The sequence below is a fragment of the Cherax quadricarinatus genome, chromosome 39 (genome assembly GCF_038502225.1).
Source record: "Cherax quadricarinatus isolate ZL_2023a chromosome 39, ASM3850222v1, whole genome shotgun sequence".
NCBI lineage: Eukaryota > Metazoa > Arthropoda > Malacostraca > Decapoda > Parastacidae > Cherax > Cherax quadricarinatus.
In genome coordinates this window covers 18,654,562-18,675,505 of record NC_091330.1, presented here as the reverse complement: position 1 = coordinate 18,675,505, position 20,944 = coordinate 18,654,562, and the positions used below count along the sequence as shown (strand labels likewise).

The 20,944-nt window shown below is 39.3% G+C and overlaps 1 protein-coding gene across 2 annotated transcripts in view; it reads right to left on the bottom strand.

Annotated features, from left to right (window-relative positions):
- Positions 1-18,198, bottom strand: part of LOC128696380 (uncharacterized) — a 320,039-nt gene extending 301,841 nt beyond the window's left edge. For both annotated transcript variants that reach the window (XR_011392930.1, XM_053787632.2), the window contains exons 1-3: positions 14,683-18,198; positions 14,431-14,499; positions 10,920-12,861 (exon numbers count right to left, since the gene is read on the bottom strand). Coding sequence is in view for 1 of the 2 variants with exons in the window: in XM_053787632.2 (XP_053643607.2) it covers positions 10,920-12,861; positions 14,431-14,499; positions 14,683-18,062 (5,391 nt within the window). In the remaining variant the exon portion in view is untranslated. The remainder of the gene's footprint in view (positions 1-10,919; positions 12,862-14,430; positions 14,500-14,682) is intronic.
- Positions 18,199-20,944: the final 2,746 nt, after the last annotated feature.

The following is a 20,944-nucleotide window of genomic DNA, read 5'->3' as shown; positions in this document are numbered from 1 at the left end:
GGGGTTAAAAAACAAAGAAGGGAAGTAACCCGAGAAAAGGACTTGTTACCTGAAGTCTTTATGGAAGGGGATTCCTTTTCCAAACAATAGTACACCTACATCCTCTCCCCTCCTCCCATCTCATCACTCATCAATAAGTCCACAATAAAGTTAAGCGTCATTTCAGTATTGTTTACTGAGCATGTCTCATTGTTTTCTGTGTAGGGAAATGTATATTTTATGTAAAAAAAAAAAATTTTTTTGTTTAATACTTTCGGGTGTCTGGAACAGATTAACTGGATTTCCACTATTTCTTACGGGGAAAATTAATTGGGCTAACATCCAAATCAGTTAAAGGCGAGCTCTCTGGAACGGATTAATGCCATTACCCAAGGGTCCACTGTATAAATTACATAAAAACATGTTAAATACTCCAGAATGAATAATATTTGGCATAATACCAAACAGTTTGATGGAGGTATGAAGAGGATATGGGATACAAGTACCATTCTCCTATCCCTGTCTTGGCGCTTATATTAAAGAAAACAGAGTATAGCACAGGGCTAACTGTGATATACACTAGTACTGCAGCCTAAAACTGAAACGAAAAAGCTATTTTCTCTACAGAGATTATCACACATAGCAGCGTGTGTGTAGAGAACCTAGGATAACCCAAAAAAGTCAGACAAAGTAGCTTATTTCTAGTACGTACCTGGCTTGGGCTAGCCATGTATGATTTTTAGTAAATATTCAATTCCCAGCCAAGGTAGAAACATTGGGTGTGTTTCTGTACACCTGTTATTAATGTTCACCCATCAGTAAATGGGTACCTGGGTGTTAGTGGACTGGTGAGGGTCTTATCCTGGGACACTGGCCTAATTTGCCTGAAATGCATAGCATAACAAGGAGCTTTCTATATAGTAGTATATCACTGATGTCAGCTATGGTCTGTATACCACGTACTTGTACTTGTAGTAAACAAAGATATTATTATTATTATAATTATTTTCTCTCGGTTGTTTCTTGGGCTTTCTTATTGAAACTTGGGCAATGTATGATGGAAAGATGCTTCTTAACATACACCAAAAATGAAAGAAATCAGACCATAAATAACGGAGTTCACTTCTCAGCTATTAGCGGCCCCATAGTGGTCTATTTTCGTATGGTTTTTATGGTTGTATTCTCGTTTTGTAAAGTAAAAAGACACAAGTGCAACTAATGTGACATTTATTGTGGCAACGTTTCGCTCTCCAGGAGCTTTATCAAGCCATTACAAACAATACATGGACACAGAGGGTATATAAAGGCTCAGAGTGAGGTGCAGTACTAGTGAGGTACCATTTCGATGTTCACTAGTGGTAGTAGTAGTAGTAGTAGTAGTAGTAGTGGTAGTGACAAAAGTAATACAATATAGTAGAGCAATTAATTTGTACATGAGTAAAAGGATATAAAAGCTATTACTTGGGTAACATAAAAATAGGTTGGACAAATGTAGACTGGAAAGAGGCAGCTGGTTTCAGTGTTCACTCTCTGTAATGTGCTTTGTGTAGTATAACAGGAGAGACTATGTGATGGCAGGGTTTACTGTTTTCAGGAGGATTCTTGCTAAGACTTCGGATATGGTGAAGCTGCCGTTGTTTTGTTTAATAGTATTTGAAACAGCAATCAGTGCTGATTCGAGGCACTTGTGTCTGCGGAAATTAGTTTCTTTGATCACTAATTGGGCGTCTCTGAATTTCACGAGATGATTGGTGGAATTTCGGTGTTGTACACAGGCATTGTTCAAGTTATCATTCCTACATGCGTAAATGTGTTCATTGAGGCGGGTGTCGAGGTTTCTTGCTGTTTCACCTACGTAAATCTTGTCACAGCCTCCACAGGGTATAGTGTAAACTCCTGCATTGACTGGTTCGTGGTGCTTGGATTTTGTCCTAGTTAGATCCTTTATTGAAGTGCTAGAAGCGATGGCGACTCTGGTGTTAGCTTGTTAAAGTACTTTTGAAACGTTCAGTGCAACCTGGCTGTTGGGAAGAATTATAACTTTGTTGGGAGTGGTGATGATGCTTGGAGAATTAATGATCTGAAGAGCTCTTTTCTTGCAGTCTTTGATGAAAAAAGAAGGAAAATGTAACTCAGTGAATGTTTGGTGAATGTATGTACATTCCTCGTCAAGAAACTCAGGACTACAAATTCGGTATGCTCTTAGGAAAAACCCGATGATGATGCCTCTTTTGGTCTTGGTATCTTGACTGGAATAGAAGTGTGTGAGATCATTTTTATTGGTGGGTTTCCGATAAACTTGAAATCTTAGGTTGTTGTCTACTTTGTGAATGAGGACGTCGAGGAAAGGTAGCTTGTCATTGGACTCTTCTTCTAGTGTAAACTGGATCGCTGGTTCAACTGCGTTGAGCCTTGCCTGAAGATCCCGTACATCAAAACGTTTTGGAGTTATTACGAGGACATCGTCCACGTAACGTAACCAAGTGACGCTTGAAGGGATGATGTTGGCGAAGTGTTCGGACTCTAGGTGTTCCATGTATAAGTTGGCTAGGACGGCACTTATTGGGGACCCCATTCCCATGCCGTAGGTTTGTTTGTAGAGCTTGTTATTGAAAGAAAAACAGTTGAAATTAACACAGAGTTCAATCAAGTCAACAAAATCTCCGGGAGGTAGAGGAAGATTAAGGTCCTGATTGACTTTACGTCGTAGAACCTCGATGGCTTTTTTGGTAGGTACTTTTGTGAAGAGGGAAGTCACATCCAAACTGCTTAGTTTCTTGTTACGGATGGAGAGGTTATGGATGCGGTTGAGAAGGTCGCCTGAGTGTTTAAGATGAGCGGGGCTGATGGTCCCCAGAAGGCAGGAAAGATGTTTGGCAAGAACTCCGGCTAGTTTGTGTGGAGCACTGCCTATTCCTGACATGATTGGTCTGAGAGGAATATTGTGTTTATGGGCCTTGGGTAAACCATACATGTGTGCTGGTTTAGGGTTGCTTGGTAACAAGTACAGAAGTTTCTTCCCTTCTCTAGTGCATTTGAGTATTTGTCTGGTTTTGTATAGAAAATCTTTGGTGAGCGTCTCCCACTGTTGAGTGCTGATGGGTTCGTATGTAGATTGATCATTCAAAAGGTCCATCATTTTAGTGTTGTAGTCACTGGTGTTGAGTATGATGACTCCACCTCCTTTGTCGGCGGTGGTGATGATAATGTTGGGGTCGTTGGCGAGGTTCTTAAGGGCAGTGATGTATCGTCTAGGAAGATTAGAAGAAGAAGGTTCACATAAAGCTGCAGTGAGAAGGCCCTGTATATAACCCTTCTGGAAGAAACTAAGCAGTTTGGATGTGACTTCCCTCTTCACAAAAGTACCTACCAAAAAAGCCATCGAGGTTCTACGGCGTAAAGTCAATCAGGACCTTAATCTTCCTCTACCTCCCGGAGATTTTGTTGACTTGATTGAACTCTGTGTTAATTTCAACTGTTTTTCTTTCAATAACAAGCTCTACAAACAAACCTACGGCACGGGAATGGGGTCCCCAATAAGTGCCGTCCTAGCCAACTTATACATGGAACACCTAGAGTCCGAACACTTCGCCAACATCATCCCTTCAAGCGTCACTTGGTTACGTTACGTGGACGATGTCCTTGTAATAACTCCAAAACGTTTTGATGTACGGGATCTTCAGGCAAGGCTCAATGCAGTTGAACCAGCGATCCAGTTTACACTAGAAGAAGAGTCCAATGACAAGCTACCTTTCCTCGATGTCCTCATTCACAAAGTACGCAACAACCTAAGATTTCAAGTTTATCGGAAACCCACCAATAAAAATGATCTCACACACTTCTATTCCAGTCAAGATACCCAGACCAAAAGAGGCATCATCATCGGGTTTTTCCTAAGAGCATACCGAATTTGTAGTCCTGAGTTTCTTGACGAGGAATGTGCATACATTCACCAAACATTCACTGAGTTACATTTTCCTTCTTTTTTCATCAAAGACTGCAATTCAGAGACGCCCAATTAGTGATCAAAGAAACTAATTTCCGCAGACACAAGTGCCTCGAATCAGCACTGATCGCTGTTTCAAATACAATTAAACAAAACAACGGCAGCTTCACCATCTCCGAAGTCTTAGCAAGAATCCTCCTGAAAACAGTAAACCCTGCCATCACAGTCTCTCCTGTTATACTACACAAAGCACATTACAGAGAGTGAACACTGAAAGCAGCTGCCTCTTTCCAGTCTACATTTGTCCAACCTATTTTTATGTTACCCAAGTAATAGCTTTTATATCCATTTACTCATGTACGAATTAATTGCTCTACTATATTGTATTACTTTTGTCACTACCACTACTACTACCACTAGTGAACATCGAAATGGTACCTCACTAGTATTGCACCTCACTCTGAGCCTTTATATACCCTCTGTGTCCATGTATTGTTTGTAATGGCTTGATAAAGCTCCTGGAGAGCGAAACTTTGCCACAATAAATGTCACATTAGTTGCACTTGTGTCCTTTTACTTTACATATTGTCGGTAATTATACCAACTTTATTATTCTCGTTTTCTTGGTCTCATTTGATAGAATGGAAGATATATAACAGAAATACATTATTTTTTTTAATTAACACACTGGCTGATTACCACCAAGGCAGGGTGGCCCGAAAAAGAAAAACTTTCACCATCATTCACTCCATCACTGTCTTGCCAGAAGAGTGCTTTACACTACAGTTTTTAAACTGCAACATTAACACCCCTCCTTCAGAGTGCAGGCACTGTACTTCCCATCTCCAGGACTCGAGTCCGGCCTGCCGGTTTCCCCTGAATCCCTTCATAAATGTTACTTTGCTCACACTCCAACAGCACATCAAGTATTAAAAACCACTTGTCTCCATTCACTCCTATCAAACACGCTCACGCATGCCTGCTGGAAGTCCAAGCCCCTCGCACACAAAACCTCCTTTACCCCCTCCCTCCAACCTTTCCTAGGCCGGCCCCTACCCCGCGTTCCTTCCACTACAGACTGATACACTCTTGAAGTCATTCTGTTTCACTCCATTCATTCTACATGTCCGAACCACCTCAACATCCCTTCCTCAGCCCTCTGGACAACAGTTTTGGTAATCCCACACCTCCTCCTAACTTCCAAACTACAAATTCTCTGCATTATACTCACACCACACAATGCCCTCAGACATGACATCTCCACTGACTCCAGCCTTCTCCTCGCTGCAACACTCATCACCCATGCTACACACCCACATAAGAGCGTTCGTAAAACTATACTCTCATACATTCCCCTCTTTGCCTCCAAGGACAAAGTTCTTTGTCTCCACAGACTCCTAAGTGCACCGCTCACCCTTTTCCCCTCATCAATTCTATGATTCACCTCATCTTTCATAGACTCATCCGCTGACACGTCCACTCCCAAATATCTGAATACATTCACCTCCTCCATACTCTCTCCCTCCAATCTGATATCCAATCTTTCATCACCTAATTTTTTTGTTATCCTCATAACCTTACTCTTTCCTGTATTCACTTTTAATTTTCTTCTTTTGCATACCCTACCAAATTCATCCACCAACCTCTGCAACTTCTCTTCAGAATCACCCAAGAGCACAGTGTCATCAGCAAAGAGCAACTGTGACAACTCCCACTTTATGTGTGATTCTTTATCTTTTAACTCCACGCCTCTTGCCAAGACCCTCGCATTTACTTCTCTTACAACCCCATCTATAAATATATTAAACAACCACGGTGACATCACACATCCTTGTTTAAGGCCTACTTTTACTGGGAAATAATCTCCCTCTTTCCTACATACTCTAACTTGAGCCTCACTATCCTCATAAAAACTCTTCACTGCTTTCAGTAACCTACCTCCTACACCATACACCTGCAACATCTGCCACATTGCCCCCCTATCCACCCTGTCATATGCCTCTTCCAAATCCATAAATGCCACAAAAACCTCTTTAGCCTTATCTAAATACTGTTCACTTATATGTTTCACTGTAAACACCTGGTCCACACACCCCCTACCTTTCCTAAAGCCTCCTTGTTCATCTGCTCAAAATAGCGGAAATGGTCGATTCTTTAACGATGTTCAAGAGTAAACAAATGATGTCAATGTCTAATACGTGTGCGCCTGCCAGTCCAAATTCCAATACGCAGTCAAGAATGGGTTGACAGTATTTATACAATTATTACACTAATGCAGTAGTCTGCATAACAGTAAATCTTCTATTTTTTGTGTGTATAAAAATTCCAAATGGTAAGCAAGAGTAATATAAGAGGGGCCTGGAGCCATGACTAATGAACAGAAACAATTTTATTTTAGTGCCAGGAATGTCTGCATTGTTTATTCTGGACCCTATTTTGAAATTGGCACCTGTTGAAATTTGTGTGAAATTGGACAAATTGCCAATTTCTGACCATTTTACTGGGTAGTTGAAATAGGCGAATGAGAGGTTTCTTGTGCATGTACTCAGTCGACAGAACAGAAGTAAATAAATAAGTTTATTCAGGTACACACAAATACAGTTACACAGATTATCATACATAGCAGCATATGTATAGAGAACCTAGGATAACCCAAAAAAGTGAAACAAAGTGACTTATTTCCAGTACCAGGCTTGGGCTTGCCATATATGGCTTTTGGTAAATATTTTTTTTTCTCAGTTGTTTGTTGGGCTATCTTATTGAAACCTGGTCAATGTATGATGGAAAGATGCTTCTTAACATACACCAAAAATGAAAGAAAAAAAATAGAGAGACGATAAATAAGGGAGTTCACTTCTCAGCCATTAGCCGCCTCTTGGCGGTACATTTTCATATGGTTTTTATGGTTGTATTCTCGTTTTTTTGGTCTCATTTGATAGAGTGGAAGATATATTACAGAAATAGATATGATTTTGATTGGTTTCATGACGAAAAGTACCTCGAAATTGAGCTCAAAGTAGTGAAAATGTTCGATTTTTGCCAATGTTCAATGAACTTGTGTGAGTTAAGTTGGTTAATTTTATCAAGTGTATTCCAACCTAACCACTCTCTAATCCCACAAACTCAGTAATCCAGCACACTACAGGTCCCAATGATGCTGGATTTGTGATGATGGACCTGTATATGTAAAAAAAAAAAATGGTGGGAGTTGAAAGACAGCTCTAGGACTTTCATATTGCAATCAACAAACCATCAGGAGTTTGCAGTGTTGCAGGAAAGATGATAAAATACTGTACAAGCAAACACGTTCAAAGTAAGCATTTCAGCATAGATATACTGTAGGCAAGAGGTACGATAAATAGAAACAAAAATGACCAGATACTTTAATTTTAAAGAATGATTATGTGGACTGCTGATCAACTAGGATGATGGATAAGTGGGCCAGTGTCCCAGCAACAGCCTGGTTGAACAGTTTGAACAGTCCTCAGGTTGGGCTACGAGTTGTTAGCCCCTTAACTATCCAAACATAGATTAACGTTTTATTTTTCCTGCCTCCAAATTTCGAACGATTGGCCTGAGATGCCTGGTCAGTATAGAATGGGTTTTAATACTTGATGTGTGCAGTATTAAAAATATCTGGGACCACTTAGTACCTTGTGGGAGCACCAGTTCAATTAAGCGCCAGTTAGAGCAAAGAGCGTGGCAACACCGGGGATTCACTGATGTCATGTCATATTAACACTCCCCTTTTAAGAGTAGAGTGATGTTGATTTCAAGTTTAGTGGCTTTGAGATGGATGTGGTCACAAATAGTCAAGGAAATATAAAAAAAAAAACTTGATAATAACCCATGTGCAACATCTTTTCAATTTTGATACCACTGGTAGTGTCATCCTGCCAGAATGTCCTAAGTAAGGAGAAACAATTATGGAACATGTATAATACATGTTTGGCAGGCCGGGTGGCTGGCTGGCTGGAGGCTGGGTGGCTGACTGACTTTGGCTGTCTCTATCTCCATCTATATCTATCTCTGCCTGTCTCTATCTATCTCCGTCTCCATCTATCTCTGTCGGTCTCTATCTCAAAGATACACACAGATAATCACACATAGTGTAAATTACCTAGGATAACCCAAAAAATCCAGACACAGTGTTATACAATGCTTGTAGATATAAGGCATAATAAGCATGACTGGCAAGTAATAGGCATTTTCACTTGTTCAGGAATCAGAGGTGACGATTCTGCATTGTGTAATACCTGTTGGTTCTGAGACAGAAAGAGACAAGCAGAGAGACAGGAAGACAGACACACAGGAAAACAGAAAGACAGATAGACATGTTTATATGTAAGAGTGAAAACAAACAAAGCCAAGGCAGTGCGCAATCATCAAGTGTCACTCCACTGCTGCACTGTCAGCGTGGAATGACACTCGTCTTACACCATGCTTCAAGAAGTTTCATGTATATTCCAGCATGTCTAAAACATTGCTGGGACCTATAAATACATGTACTTTGTATATATTTCTAGACAATAGTATGTGACCAAGGCAGGTGAAAATGTTCACCTGTCAATGTGTCTGTGACTATTTGAGTACTACAGTGGACCCCCAACTTACGATCAGCTCCCAACTCGAACAATTATGTAAGTGTATTTTTTTAAGTGCTTTTGTAAGTGTATTTTTGGGGGTCTGAAACGGACTAATCTAATTTACAATATTCCTTATGGGAGCAAATTTGTTCGGTAATGGCACCCGAACAGCCTTCTGGAATGAATTAATATCATAAGTCGGGGGTCCACTGTATTTCAGTACCTAATATGTATTAGTGTCAGAACAAACATTGGCTATGAAATCACAAGCACTACTACAAATTGTAATTATTTTTTTTTTTTATTATCACACTGGCCGATTCCCACCAAGGCAGGGTGGCCCGAAAAAGAAAAACTTTCACCATCATTCACTCCATCACTGTCTTGCCAGAAGGGTGCTTTACACTACAGTTTTTAAACTGCAACATTAACACCCCTCCTTCAGAGTGCAGGCACTGTACTTCCCATCTCCAGGACTCAAGTCCGGCCTGCCGGTTTCCCTGAATCCCTTCATAAATGTTACTTTGCTCACACTCCAACAGCACGTCAAGTATTAAAAACCATTTGTCTCCATTCACTCCTATCAAACACGCTCACGTATGCCTGCTGGAAGTCCAAGCCCCTCGCACACAAAACCTCCTTTACCCCCTCTCTCCAACCTTTCCTAGGCCGACCCTTACCCCGCCTTCCTTCCACTACAGACTGATACACTCTTGAAGTCATTCTGTTTTGCTCCATTCTCTCTACATGTCCAAACCACCTCAACAACCCTTCCTCAGCCCTCTGGACAACAGTTTTGGTAATCCCGCACCTCCTCCTAACTTCCAAACTACGAATTCTCTGCATTATATTCACACCACACATTGCCCTCAGACATGACATCTCCACTGCCTCCAGCCTTCTCCTCGCTGCAACATTCATCACCCATGCTTCACACCCATATAAGAGCGTTGGTAAAACTATCCTCTCATACATTCCCCTCTTTGCCTCCAAGGACAAAGTTCTTTGTCTCCACAGACTCCTAAGTGCACCACTCACTCTTTTCCCCTCATCAATTCTATGATTCACCTCATCTTTCATAGACCCATCCGCTGACACGTCCACTCCCAAATATCTGAATACATTCACCTCCTCCATACTCTCTCCCTCCAATCTGATATTCAATCTTTCATCACCTAATCTTTTTGTTATCCTCATAACCTTACTCTTTCCTGTATTCACCTTTAATTTTCTTCTTTTGCACACCCTACCAAATTCATCCACCAATCTCTGCAACTTCTCTTCAGAATCTCCCAAGAGCACAGTGTCATCAGCAAAGAGCAGCTGTGACAACTCCCACTTTGTGTGTGATTCTTTATCTTTTAACTCCACGCCTCTTGCCAAGACCCTCGCATTTACTTCTCTTACACCCCATCTATAAATATATTAAACAACCACGGTGACATCACACATCCTTGTCTAAGGCCTACTTTTACTGGGAAAAAATTTCCCTCTTTCCTACATACTCTAACTTGAGCCTCACTATCCTCGTAAAAACTCTTCACTGCTTTCAGTAACCTACCTCCTACACCATACACTTGCAACATCTGCCACATTGCCTCCCTATCCACCCTGTCATATGCCTTTTCCAAATCCATAAATGCCACAAAGACCTCTTTAGCCTTATCTAAATACTGTTCACTTATGTGTTTCACTGTAAACACCTGGTCCACACACCCCCTACCTTTCCTAAAGCCTCCTTGTTCATCTGCTATCCTATTCTCCGTCTTACTCTTAATTCTTTCAATAATAACTCTACCATACACTTTACCAGGTATACTCAGCAGACTTATCCCCCTATAATTTTTGCACTCTCTTTTATCCCCTTTGCCTTTATACAAAGGAACTATGCATGCTCTCTGCCAATCCCTAGGTACCTTACCCTCTTCCATACATTTATTAAATAATTGCACCAACCACTCCAAAACTATATCCCCACCTGCTTTTAACCTTTCTATCTTTATCCCATCAATCCCGGCTGCCTTACCCCCATTCATTTTACCTACTGCCTTTACCTACTTACCTTTATCAGAACATAAAAATTATATAAATTAAAAAAAAAAAAAAAAAAAAAAGGTATATCGGCAACACTTCTGCAAGCAGCAGGACTCCATATTGCCATCAGGTGAGCATCCAGTGCCAACTTCGTGATCTTATATCTTGGTAAGTACCGACCCTAATTTTTTTTTTGTCTTATTAAATACAGAAAACTGCCCTCTTTAATTAAAAAAAAGTATAAAAATTTTCAAAATATTCGGAACACTGGGCGTTTGGACAGTTAACAGGTTAAACTCAAAACTAGATGCATGTATATGACAGGGTGGAGGGAGTCAAATGCTATAGTTAAAACATAATATGAATTTACATACCTCGTGTGGAACATATTTCACGAAGTTCATATTTAGCCGTTTCATTTCTCTTGACAACGAAGGAAACCTATATATATTTTTCTTGAAAACCCTCGACTTCCCTTCTTTTTCAGAATTTACGTCTGCAATCTTCTCAGAGTCTATAATTTCAAGATCCGAGCTCTGACAATTCTGTTCAACATTTTCTGCTTCTGTTTGTCGTTTAGATGTCAAATTTATTTTTTTATCGAACACCAAATCTATTTTATCACCATCAACCTTACACTGCTTAATGGCATTATTCAATCCTTCTTTGTTCTCTTTCAAATGTACATTACCTGATTCGTCTGCTAATTTTTCCTTGTATAGCTCAATCATAGCATTCGAGTCTTCAATTTTTTCTTTGTCTTTCTTAACTGTAGATTCTTCATATACATTATCTATTTCTTTTTTTTCATACAACTTATCTATTTCCTTTTTCTCATTGTCAATTTTCTGAACAATATTTTTAACCATTGTCTGACCTTCTGTTACTTCGTCTTTTATCTTATTTTCATCTTCATTTTTTAAGCTCATCTCATATTTTCCTTTGGGTTCAAGTTTGGCATTTTCATCATTATACTCTCCAGCATTTGAGAATTCTTGTAATGGTGCCTCTACTATCATATCTTTATTCATCTTAAGGTCATCTTCTGCTGCACATACTGCCGAGTCTTCATTCTTTAATGTATCCGCTGGAGTTGGGTCCTCTACTTTCACAGCATTTTCTTTATTGTCTTCCTCCATATTTTCCTTGTGATCTTCATTCACAAGCTTCTGGCTTTTTTCATCTCCCTTAGAATCTACATTTTCTTCCAACAGCTTCTTGAGCTTCTCCTCTTCCTTCACATTTTCTTCTAAAGCCTTCTCAATTTTCCTATTTTCTTTGGTTGTATCTTCTTCCACAAGCTTCTGGATTTTTCCATTTCCATCACCAATGTTTTCTGCCAAAGCTTTCTGGATTTTGTAATCTCTCTCATCTACATTTTCTGTTGAAGGCTTATGGATTTTGTCATCTCTCTCACCAACACCTTCTGCTAAATCTTCTATATCTGGATTATTTTTCTCAATTTTATTCTCTCTCTCATCACTCTCTTCATCAGACATTGCTAACTTGGCAGCAATAATATCCAAAATATTTTTCTTTGTAGGCACAACAGTTACTTGTTCTGGCAGTTTCACACACTGTTCTTCTTCACATTTCTCTAAGGTTTCATTCCTTTCAACTATTTCTTGATTATCACTTGTACTCATGTCTACTATTTGTTGACTTTCACATGGCTTATCAATCACTACAGACTTTTCTTCTCTTGAATTTGGATTCTGTAAAGCTGAGAGTGCAAATTTAGCCATATCTTCATTAATCTCAACTGCTTGTACCTTCTTTGCTTGTCTCTGCACGAGCTCACCTTTCACAATGGGTGGAGTTCCAATTGGCAATACAACTCTTGCTCTAACAGAGTCAGAATTTGAGGGATTTATCTTTGTTAGTGAGCCTCCAAGAGTTAGTAGCTTCCCTCTGTCATATATATACACAAGTTCTACAGCTTTTTTGCTATTAGTTCCAAACACAGCAGGTTTTTGGCTCTTCAGAACACTGGTGAGAGGAACAAGCTTTCCTGCTCTCCTCACAAACACATTGGAGCCATCTGCTTTTGTTTCCTTACATAATTCTTTGTTATAGTAATACTTATATTTTTCTTTAGGATATAGTATATCAATAGCATTTACTTCTTCATAGTGCTGTACAGAGTCAGATACGCCATCTCCACCTGATGGATGTAGATTATTTACATCCAGTGATGCAGTAGAATGTTGTGATTCTATTAGGATCGATTCAGGAACTTGTGCTGGAATATCTGGAGATTCATTATCTAGAGGTATGCCATCATCATCAAGTTTTGTAACTCCTTCTTCTGTTGCTCTGAAAGAATAAATATCAATTATTTAATCAGTACCCTTTAATACCTGGCATATACCAAATAATAAATAATATTTTGTACATATATATTCAGATAAGCAATATCTCATGTTCTGTTAATACTATACCAAAAACAACCCTCTTGAGATGTTTACAACAGAAAAGCCTTCAGCAGCTCTCTACAAAATTACTGTCTTTCTGGCTTGCTATATTTCCCCTTGTGGCTTCTTTACCATATACTCCTCTATTTTCTCTTACAGAATAATGGTTGTATATCACCACCACCACTACAATAATTGTTTATCACTGGCACCACCACCAACATAAACGCCACCACCACCACAGCTGCCACCAATGTCGCCAACACCATTACCATCATTGCCAACACTGCCATGGGTGGCAGTGTTGGCAGGTCCCATGGCTCTGTTGATAGCACACTCATCTGACACACTGAGTGTCCGTGGTTCAATCTCCAGCACGGGTGAAAATGCTGGGCATGTTTCCTTCCACTTGCTGGCCCTGTTCACCTAGTACTAGTAAATAGCTACCTGGGTGTTGTTCAACTGTTCTGAGTCTCATCCTGGGGATATTATAGAACCCCAATGGAAATAAGAAACAGGCCTAATTGATGCAATGATTTCATTAGGTTATCTTGGGTGGCTAACCTTCCAGGTTAAAAATCTGAATAAAATCTTACTTTATCTTAGCACCACCACTGCTACCACCAGCTTTTGTAAAAATGGTATAAATTTCTTTTATGGCACCTAACTCTACAGTTCCACACCAAAACCTTTTGGCTTTCTCTGCAATTCATTTTAGTTCCTATTGCTTTGTGCTAAAAATTTACCAATGTAACACATTTATGAAGGGATTCAGGGAAACTGATTTGCTGGACTTAAGTCCTGGAATTGGGAAGTAGGCACCTGAATACTGAATGAGTGGGGATATTTGAACTGTGATGGCTGCACACTTCTGGCATGACAGCAATTCTATTAATGATGGTGAATGCTTCTATTGTTTGAGTCACCCTATCTTAGTGGGAGATGGCCAATGTGGTTAAAAGAATTGGAGATTTAGATCCATCTGTCATATGCCATGTATATTTTATATTCCAGGGATTGGTTAAGGTCGAGTATACTGTTATCCATTCCTTTCTTAAGTTCATTAATAACATTTTCCCATTCAACAATTTTATCAATTAAATGTTTTCTGTCTTGCAATACACTTTTAACTGCAAAGAAACCAATGCTTAAGGGTTAAAAAGAAGGGGGGAAGGGGAACACATAATACTCAATGCACAACAGAAAAAAATGACAAAAACTGTGACTGGAAGAGAAGGCACCTACCTTTATATTCAACTATCACAGTAAACCTTACATATAACACATTAGCCTATAGTGTGAATGTAGGCTCACAACTCACATTAATTTTTTTTTGCCTACCCCTTACAATCGTCACTGAAATTTTGTCCCCTATTTATTTCCATTTTTTTTTTTGTATATAAAGTAATAAATATCATCCATTTATATTTTCTGTTCAGAATTATTTTAATATTTAAAAGAAAATACTTACTTGCACTTTGGGATGGTGTAGCTGATATTAAGATGTGAGTTAAGATTCAAATAATCATCCAAATCATTACTGAAAAAAAGATAGGAAAGGAAAGATTGTCATTCTAATTAACAATAGGAATATACAATACGTACAAAATATTTGATAAACTGTACACCAAATTTTTTTTATAAAATACACTATTAAATTTTAGATAACTGTAATAGTCAAACAAGAGAGGTCAATTATATGTTTGTCACCACATTCACTGACCTTGCAAATGCCCCAGTGTCACTGCTGCAACTTTTATCTCTTGATAACTGTGAACTGCTTTCGCACAAATCTCGTGCTTTGAGTCCACCTTTTCTACTGTTAAATAATTTCTTCCTCTTTTTTTTCTTTTTCTTTAGCCATGGACGGTGACCTTTCTCACCTCTGGCATTCTGCTTGTCTGAATAAGTATTCATCTCTTTTTCTGTAGAGAATGACATAAATGCAAAGCCATCCACTATGTCCACCTGTTCTCCCAGTGGCCCCACAGAACTCTGTACATGGATCATTTCATCTAGTGCTACAGAATAAGCTGGTACATGGTGGACTCTAGTATCAGAATCTGGAAAGCCAAGAAATGGGCCTTCAGCAATAAATGAAGTTTTACTAGCTGTGTTGGCCTTACCCTGTTTCCTGTTTTCTGGCACAACTGATGCATCACTGCTTGGTAAATTACTGGTTTGTTCACCTTTATCTGTTTCTAAAGCACTAAAAGAATCATCTGAAGCATTATTTTTATTGGCATTGTTTTCTTTTGTAGTATCTACACCCGGTTCTAAAAATACCTTGGATGGGGATACATTCATCTTATCAACAGCAATTGGTGAAGATGATGCTGTGTCAGATGTTGCAGATTGTCTCTTAATTCCTTTAGAAATTGTCTCTACCTCTTGATTTGTTTTAGAAGCTTCTATTGTACTTCCTCCAGTATTAGGATCCTTGCTGTCAGTATTAACACCCTTGGTAACTTTTATTTGCTTCATAATTTTATGATGATTTGTACTACTTGAATTTCTCACTTCATTTTTCGTATCATCTTCACCTTCTCCATCAGAACTTGACACTGTATTATCGGTATCAGGTTGGACTGGTTTTTCATGATTGAAAATCTGGCTCATCTGTCGTAAAATGTTGATCTTGTCATTGTGTAACATGATATCTAATGAGCGTTTGGCTAGACTAGCACTACTGTACACAGGTCGAGGAGTTAAAGATTTCTCATAAGAGCCAGGTGACCTTTTATGAGTGTTCTGTGAACCTTTATGTTTTTCCATGCCTCCTGAAGAGTACGAATGATCTAGTGCAACCCTCCACTCAGGAGACAATACATCCTTCTTAAGTATGGAGAGAGGTTCTGGCACTTTTGCACTTTCGTCTTCACTACTACTGCCAAGCTCTTCATTAGCTCGCAGGTCCAATTCTGATGAAAGTTCACCTACATTTAGCATAGAGGTATGTATACTTGAATCTCCGGTCTCCCCAACAACAACTTCTTCTGTTTCAATATCTGTATAATCATACAGAGGCCCTTTTTGTCCAGCTAAACCCATCTGATGATTGGTAGAAACTTGTGAAGCATGTGACTTATCTTCTAAAATATTTGAAACTATTTTTGTTGTACTATTAAGAATTCCTCCTTTTATAATAAGAGAGTCTTTACCAAACCCTACAGCATTCTTCAGGAGTTCATCAGTTGTAATACTTTTTAAATTAGGTATTTTAAAATTCAATTTTCTTGGTGACAGACTACTACCTCCAGTGTTAACTGTTGCAACCTTAAATGAAATCAAGTCTGAAACACTTACAACAAGTGGAGATTTCTGTGAACTATGAGCTTCTGAAGGTTTTGTAGCACCTTGTTTTAATGGTGATGACGAGAAAACAGTCTGTGTCCCTGAAGTACTACTTAGTACAGACCTTGAAGTTGGAATGCTAAATGCCTCTTCCTTGTTCTGAGGAACATTTCTTGTATTTAAGCTTTTTGTAGGAACATTTACATCACAAGCTGTATGGCCAACTTCTCTTGTTTGATCTGTTTTATCCATACTACTTTCTACAGGCTTAGATAACTTCTGTGTATCATTAAAATCAATGCTAAATATATTCCCCTTTTTGTCACTAGTAGCTGTACTGACATTAGAATTACTTTGCTTCCGTTCATTATCATTCCCTGCAGCTGTGTTTTCAACTACTTTATGTGCTTCTTTGGAAAGCTTAAGGTCTTCTTGCATATTTTTAATGAAGGAAGTTCTATCTTCTGGGGATACATAGGCCTTTGGAAGTCTCTTAATACTAAATTGTGATTTAGGGCTAACAGCTATCTTTAAAACTGCTTTACCTGTTTTTCCTGGAGACATGACATTCTTTTTGCTTCTTGGCATTGCTTTCATTGTTTTACTCTCTCTGTCCGAATTTGACATGATTACAACAGGAATTCTTTCATCAGCTTTGTTCTCAGACATCTGATGCAATATTGTTTTCAAATTTAAATAATCAGTTTTAAATACCTGTGTGTTTTTTGAAGACTCATGAACTTTATTTTTAGAATTATCAAATGGTTTTGCTGAAGATAATTTCTTCTTTCCTTGATATCTTTTACCCAAGTTGCTTTCCGATTCATCATCAGTACTAACTGATGTTCCTGATACTCTTAACTTGTTTTCACTCTGCTTTGCACTCTTAGTAATGATCTTCTTTATTTTTATTTCAACATTACTTTCAGAAATTTCCTGTCTACTTGTAGAGGACAGTTTGACTGAGTCTTTCAAAGGGTAATCTTGTGCAAGTCTTTTCAGTGATTCAGGTGTATCCATTATTTTATTTTTTTTATCTTTTCGCCCATCTTTCTTCTGCACCTCTTTACCATCTTTCTTACTCTTATCCTGCACTCTGTATTTTATTTTTGTTTGAGCCAAAGCTTTAGGATCCTCTGGAACCCGTGTTCGTCTTCTGGTTGCAATACTTTCTGGATCGAGTGTTGGTGGCTCAGTCCAGTTCTGTGCTCTTCCTCGACCTTCCTTCAGGAAAAGAATCAAATCAGGAGGAGAGTCACTTTTGGATTCTGATTTCTCGGGTTTCAGCAAAGCTCTTTTATTTGAAATATTAAGAACGGTATTTCTATTTGTTTCTCTACATTTCTTTATATCTTTTGCATCAAACCCACAAAACCCTTCCATCATATCTATGCTTATTGACTCAGAGCCTATTACATCTTCCTTATCTCTCTGTGTTACAATATTTTGATTGGTCACTTTATCTTCATCACAAGATAAAGTTTTTGTGGATTCAAGAGGTATGACTGAATTCTCACATTCATCCATCTTTTCTTTACTTTCGAGTTTCTGGGGCATGACTGAAGCCTCCCCAGCATCCACCTTTCCTTTAATGTCAAATTCATGAGGTATGTCTGAAGTCTCATCAGCATCCATTTTTTCTTTTTGGCTGAACATGTCTGCAACTGTCTCTGATTTATCTAATCCTTCATTCTTTAATGAATCATCAAGATCCTGCCTGGAGATGGATAAAATATCTGCATCTAACTTCCTTTCTGCTTTCGGAGATTTTCCTGGCGAGACAAAACCTTTCATTAAATTTTCCATCATTGCAACATCTTATAAAAGCTAAATTTTTTGTAGCTAATATATTATCCTTTCCAGATAAGATTTTATGTACCAATGAAGACTGGTACTTGAAGTGGTTTTAGTCTGACTGGGATTTTGGTGTCAAACAAGTAGGCAAAATTTCTTCTCATGAATCGTAGAATGATTTTCTGTCCTCAATATTTTTTCCACTTCTTACTGGTGTTCTTTTCTAACTTCCTTGGCTGCTGCTAAGCCTGCCCATGTTACTCATGATAACCGTATGCTGTGCCTGTTGAAGTAAAGCCTCATAATTAATGAGCTCTTATAGGACAATGCGTAGAGAAATTATATAAAGAAATTAAATTGAGAAATAGGGAACAAATTTTTTTGTACCTAGCTGTCCATCTTCCACTAAGGTAGGGTGATCTAAAAAAGGAAACACAATTATCATCATTCATTAATTGACTGTCTTACTAGAAGTGTGCCGACGTCAAAATTCAGATTACGCTTTGACTGCAACATTCCTATCCCTCCTTCAGAGTGAATGCATTACCCTTACCACCTCCAGGACTCAAGTCTGGCTAACTGGTTTCCCTGAATCCCTTCATAAATGTTATCTTTCTCATACTCCAATAGCACATCCATTAAAAAAACACTTGTTTAGAGTGACTCCTAATATGCTCAAATAAGTTTGCTGAATGCTCAAGCCCCTAAAACTCAAAGCTTCCCTTGCCCCCTTTCTCCAACCAATCCTCAGACAACCCCTACCCTTCCTAATTTCAGCCCATATTTATACACCCTTTGTCATCCTATTCCTCGCTAGCACCTCTTTATAAATGCCCAAATCACCTTACCAACCCTTCTTCAGACCTACACCCCAAACTCTCTCAAACTTGACATTTTCATAGCCTCTAACCACCTCCTCACCAATGTTCAAAGCCCATGCATCACACCCATACAAATGTGTTGGTACCACTATACTCTGGTATTTTTTTTTTTTTTTTTTTTTTTTGCCTCCACAGATAAACCTCTCTCTATCCACAGCTGACTCAATGCACCCTGTACCGTTTTCCCCTTCATCTATCCTATGGATCATTTCATGTTTTGTGGACCCTTCTGCTGACATGTCCACTCCAAATATCTAAATACTGCCTCCCTCTAATCTGATAATTCAGTCTATAATTACCTTGACTTTTTTAGTTACTCTCATTACCTTTCCCCTTTTCTATAAAGATTTTATTTCTTTGCAGAGGTTACAATGTGTATTTACAATTTTGATTTGTTAAGTACAAAGAAAGCCATTATCATGCCAGGGCATTTCGGGCAGGGGTAACTGGCAGTAAGAGGGAAAAAGATGATTATTAGGTTATGAAGTGTTGCGGGGCAGTGGATTGTGCAGGGGTAGAGGGTAGCTAGAGATTAAGGTGGAAAGGGCTGAGAAGAGTGCCAGAGACATCATCATCAGAGTTTGTGTAGTAAATCAGTTGCTGTCAAAAAGGCAATGAGAGAGTCTGGATTAAAGGAGGGTCCGTCACCAAGAAGGGAAGGTAAGGAAAGGGCAGCAGAGTGGAGATGACGTTAAAGGTAAATTCTGCGTGCTCATTGATAGAGTGGGCTGTCCAACAGAAAGTGGCTAACGGATACTGGAACACGACAATTCTCACAGAGAGGAACAGGATGCCTCTCCATGAGATACCCGTGAGTAAGACGAGTGTGGCTGATGCAAAGACGGGAGAGAGTAGTCTCCCAACCTCGACACCGATGACAAGAAGACAGCCAGAAACCTATATTCGGCTTAACAGAATGAACTTTGTTATGGAGCAGATCAGACCAACATTGTTGCCAATTGGGTGCGAAGATGGGTAGCAATTACAGCAAAATAGTCCGTGAATGGAACACCTCTAGATGAAATTGGGAGGTCATGTACTGATGACCGTGCAGCAGTGTCTGTCTGTTCACTGCCCTGTACGTCAACATGACCAGGGACCCAGCAAAAATCAATATCTCTGTGTTTGCTAGAGATACGGTGTAACCAAAGTTGGGTATGAAGAACTAAGGGGTGAGGTGTATCAAATTTCCATATAGCTTGTAAAGCACTAAGAGAGTCTGAAACGACCACAAATGGTGACACAGGCATAGATGCAATACAGATAAGTGCTACAAGAATGGCCTACAATTCAGCCGTAAAAATGCTAGCTGAGGGTAATAAATGCTCTTGCACCACACTGTCCGGAAACACTGCTGCGAATCCGACGCCATCAGAAGACTTAGAACCATCGGTGTATACACTGTGATAGCATAAGAATGAGAGCAGAAGTGTTCAAGAAAAAGAGAGCGGGAAGCCACCACAGGTAGTTGGGCTTTTGCGCATGGGAGTGGGAAAGAACAGACACGAACAGCCGGAGCTTCCCAAGGGGGCAGGGAAGTGAGAGGCTACATGAACATAGAGAGGTGGTATTTAAGAGAAGACGAGCAAATGTAGGCAGAGAGAAAAGGGGTGGAGTAAACAGGTGACGAACAAATAAAGAACGTTTACTAACATCAGTGACTATCCTGTATACGGAAGGATTGTAGAGGTCATGAGATCGAACATAATAGTGAAGGCAATGAGCATCACGGCAATTAGACAAGGATGGATAATTCGCCTCTGTATAGAGGCTCTCAACAGGGGATGAATGAAAGGCACCAAGGCACAGGCGGAGACCTTAGTGATGATTAGGATCTAACTTCCACAGAGTTGCGGGAGAAGGCGCAGAATAGATCTGGTCACCATAATCTAGCTTGGACAAGACTAGGGTGGAATGCAAACGGAGAAGAGTGTGATGATCTGCTCCCCATGAACGATGTGCAAGAACCTTAAGGAGGTTTAGCCAACCATGACAAGTTGTCTTTAACAAAGAAAT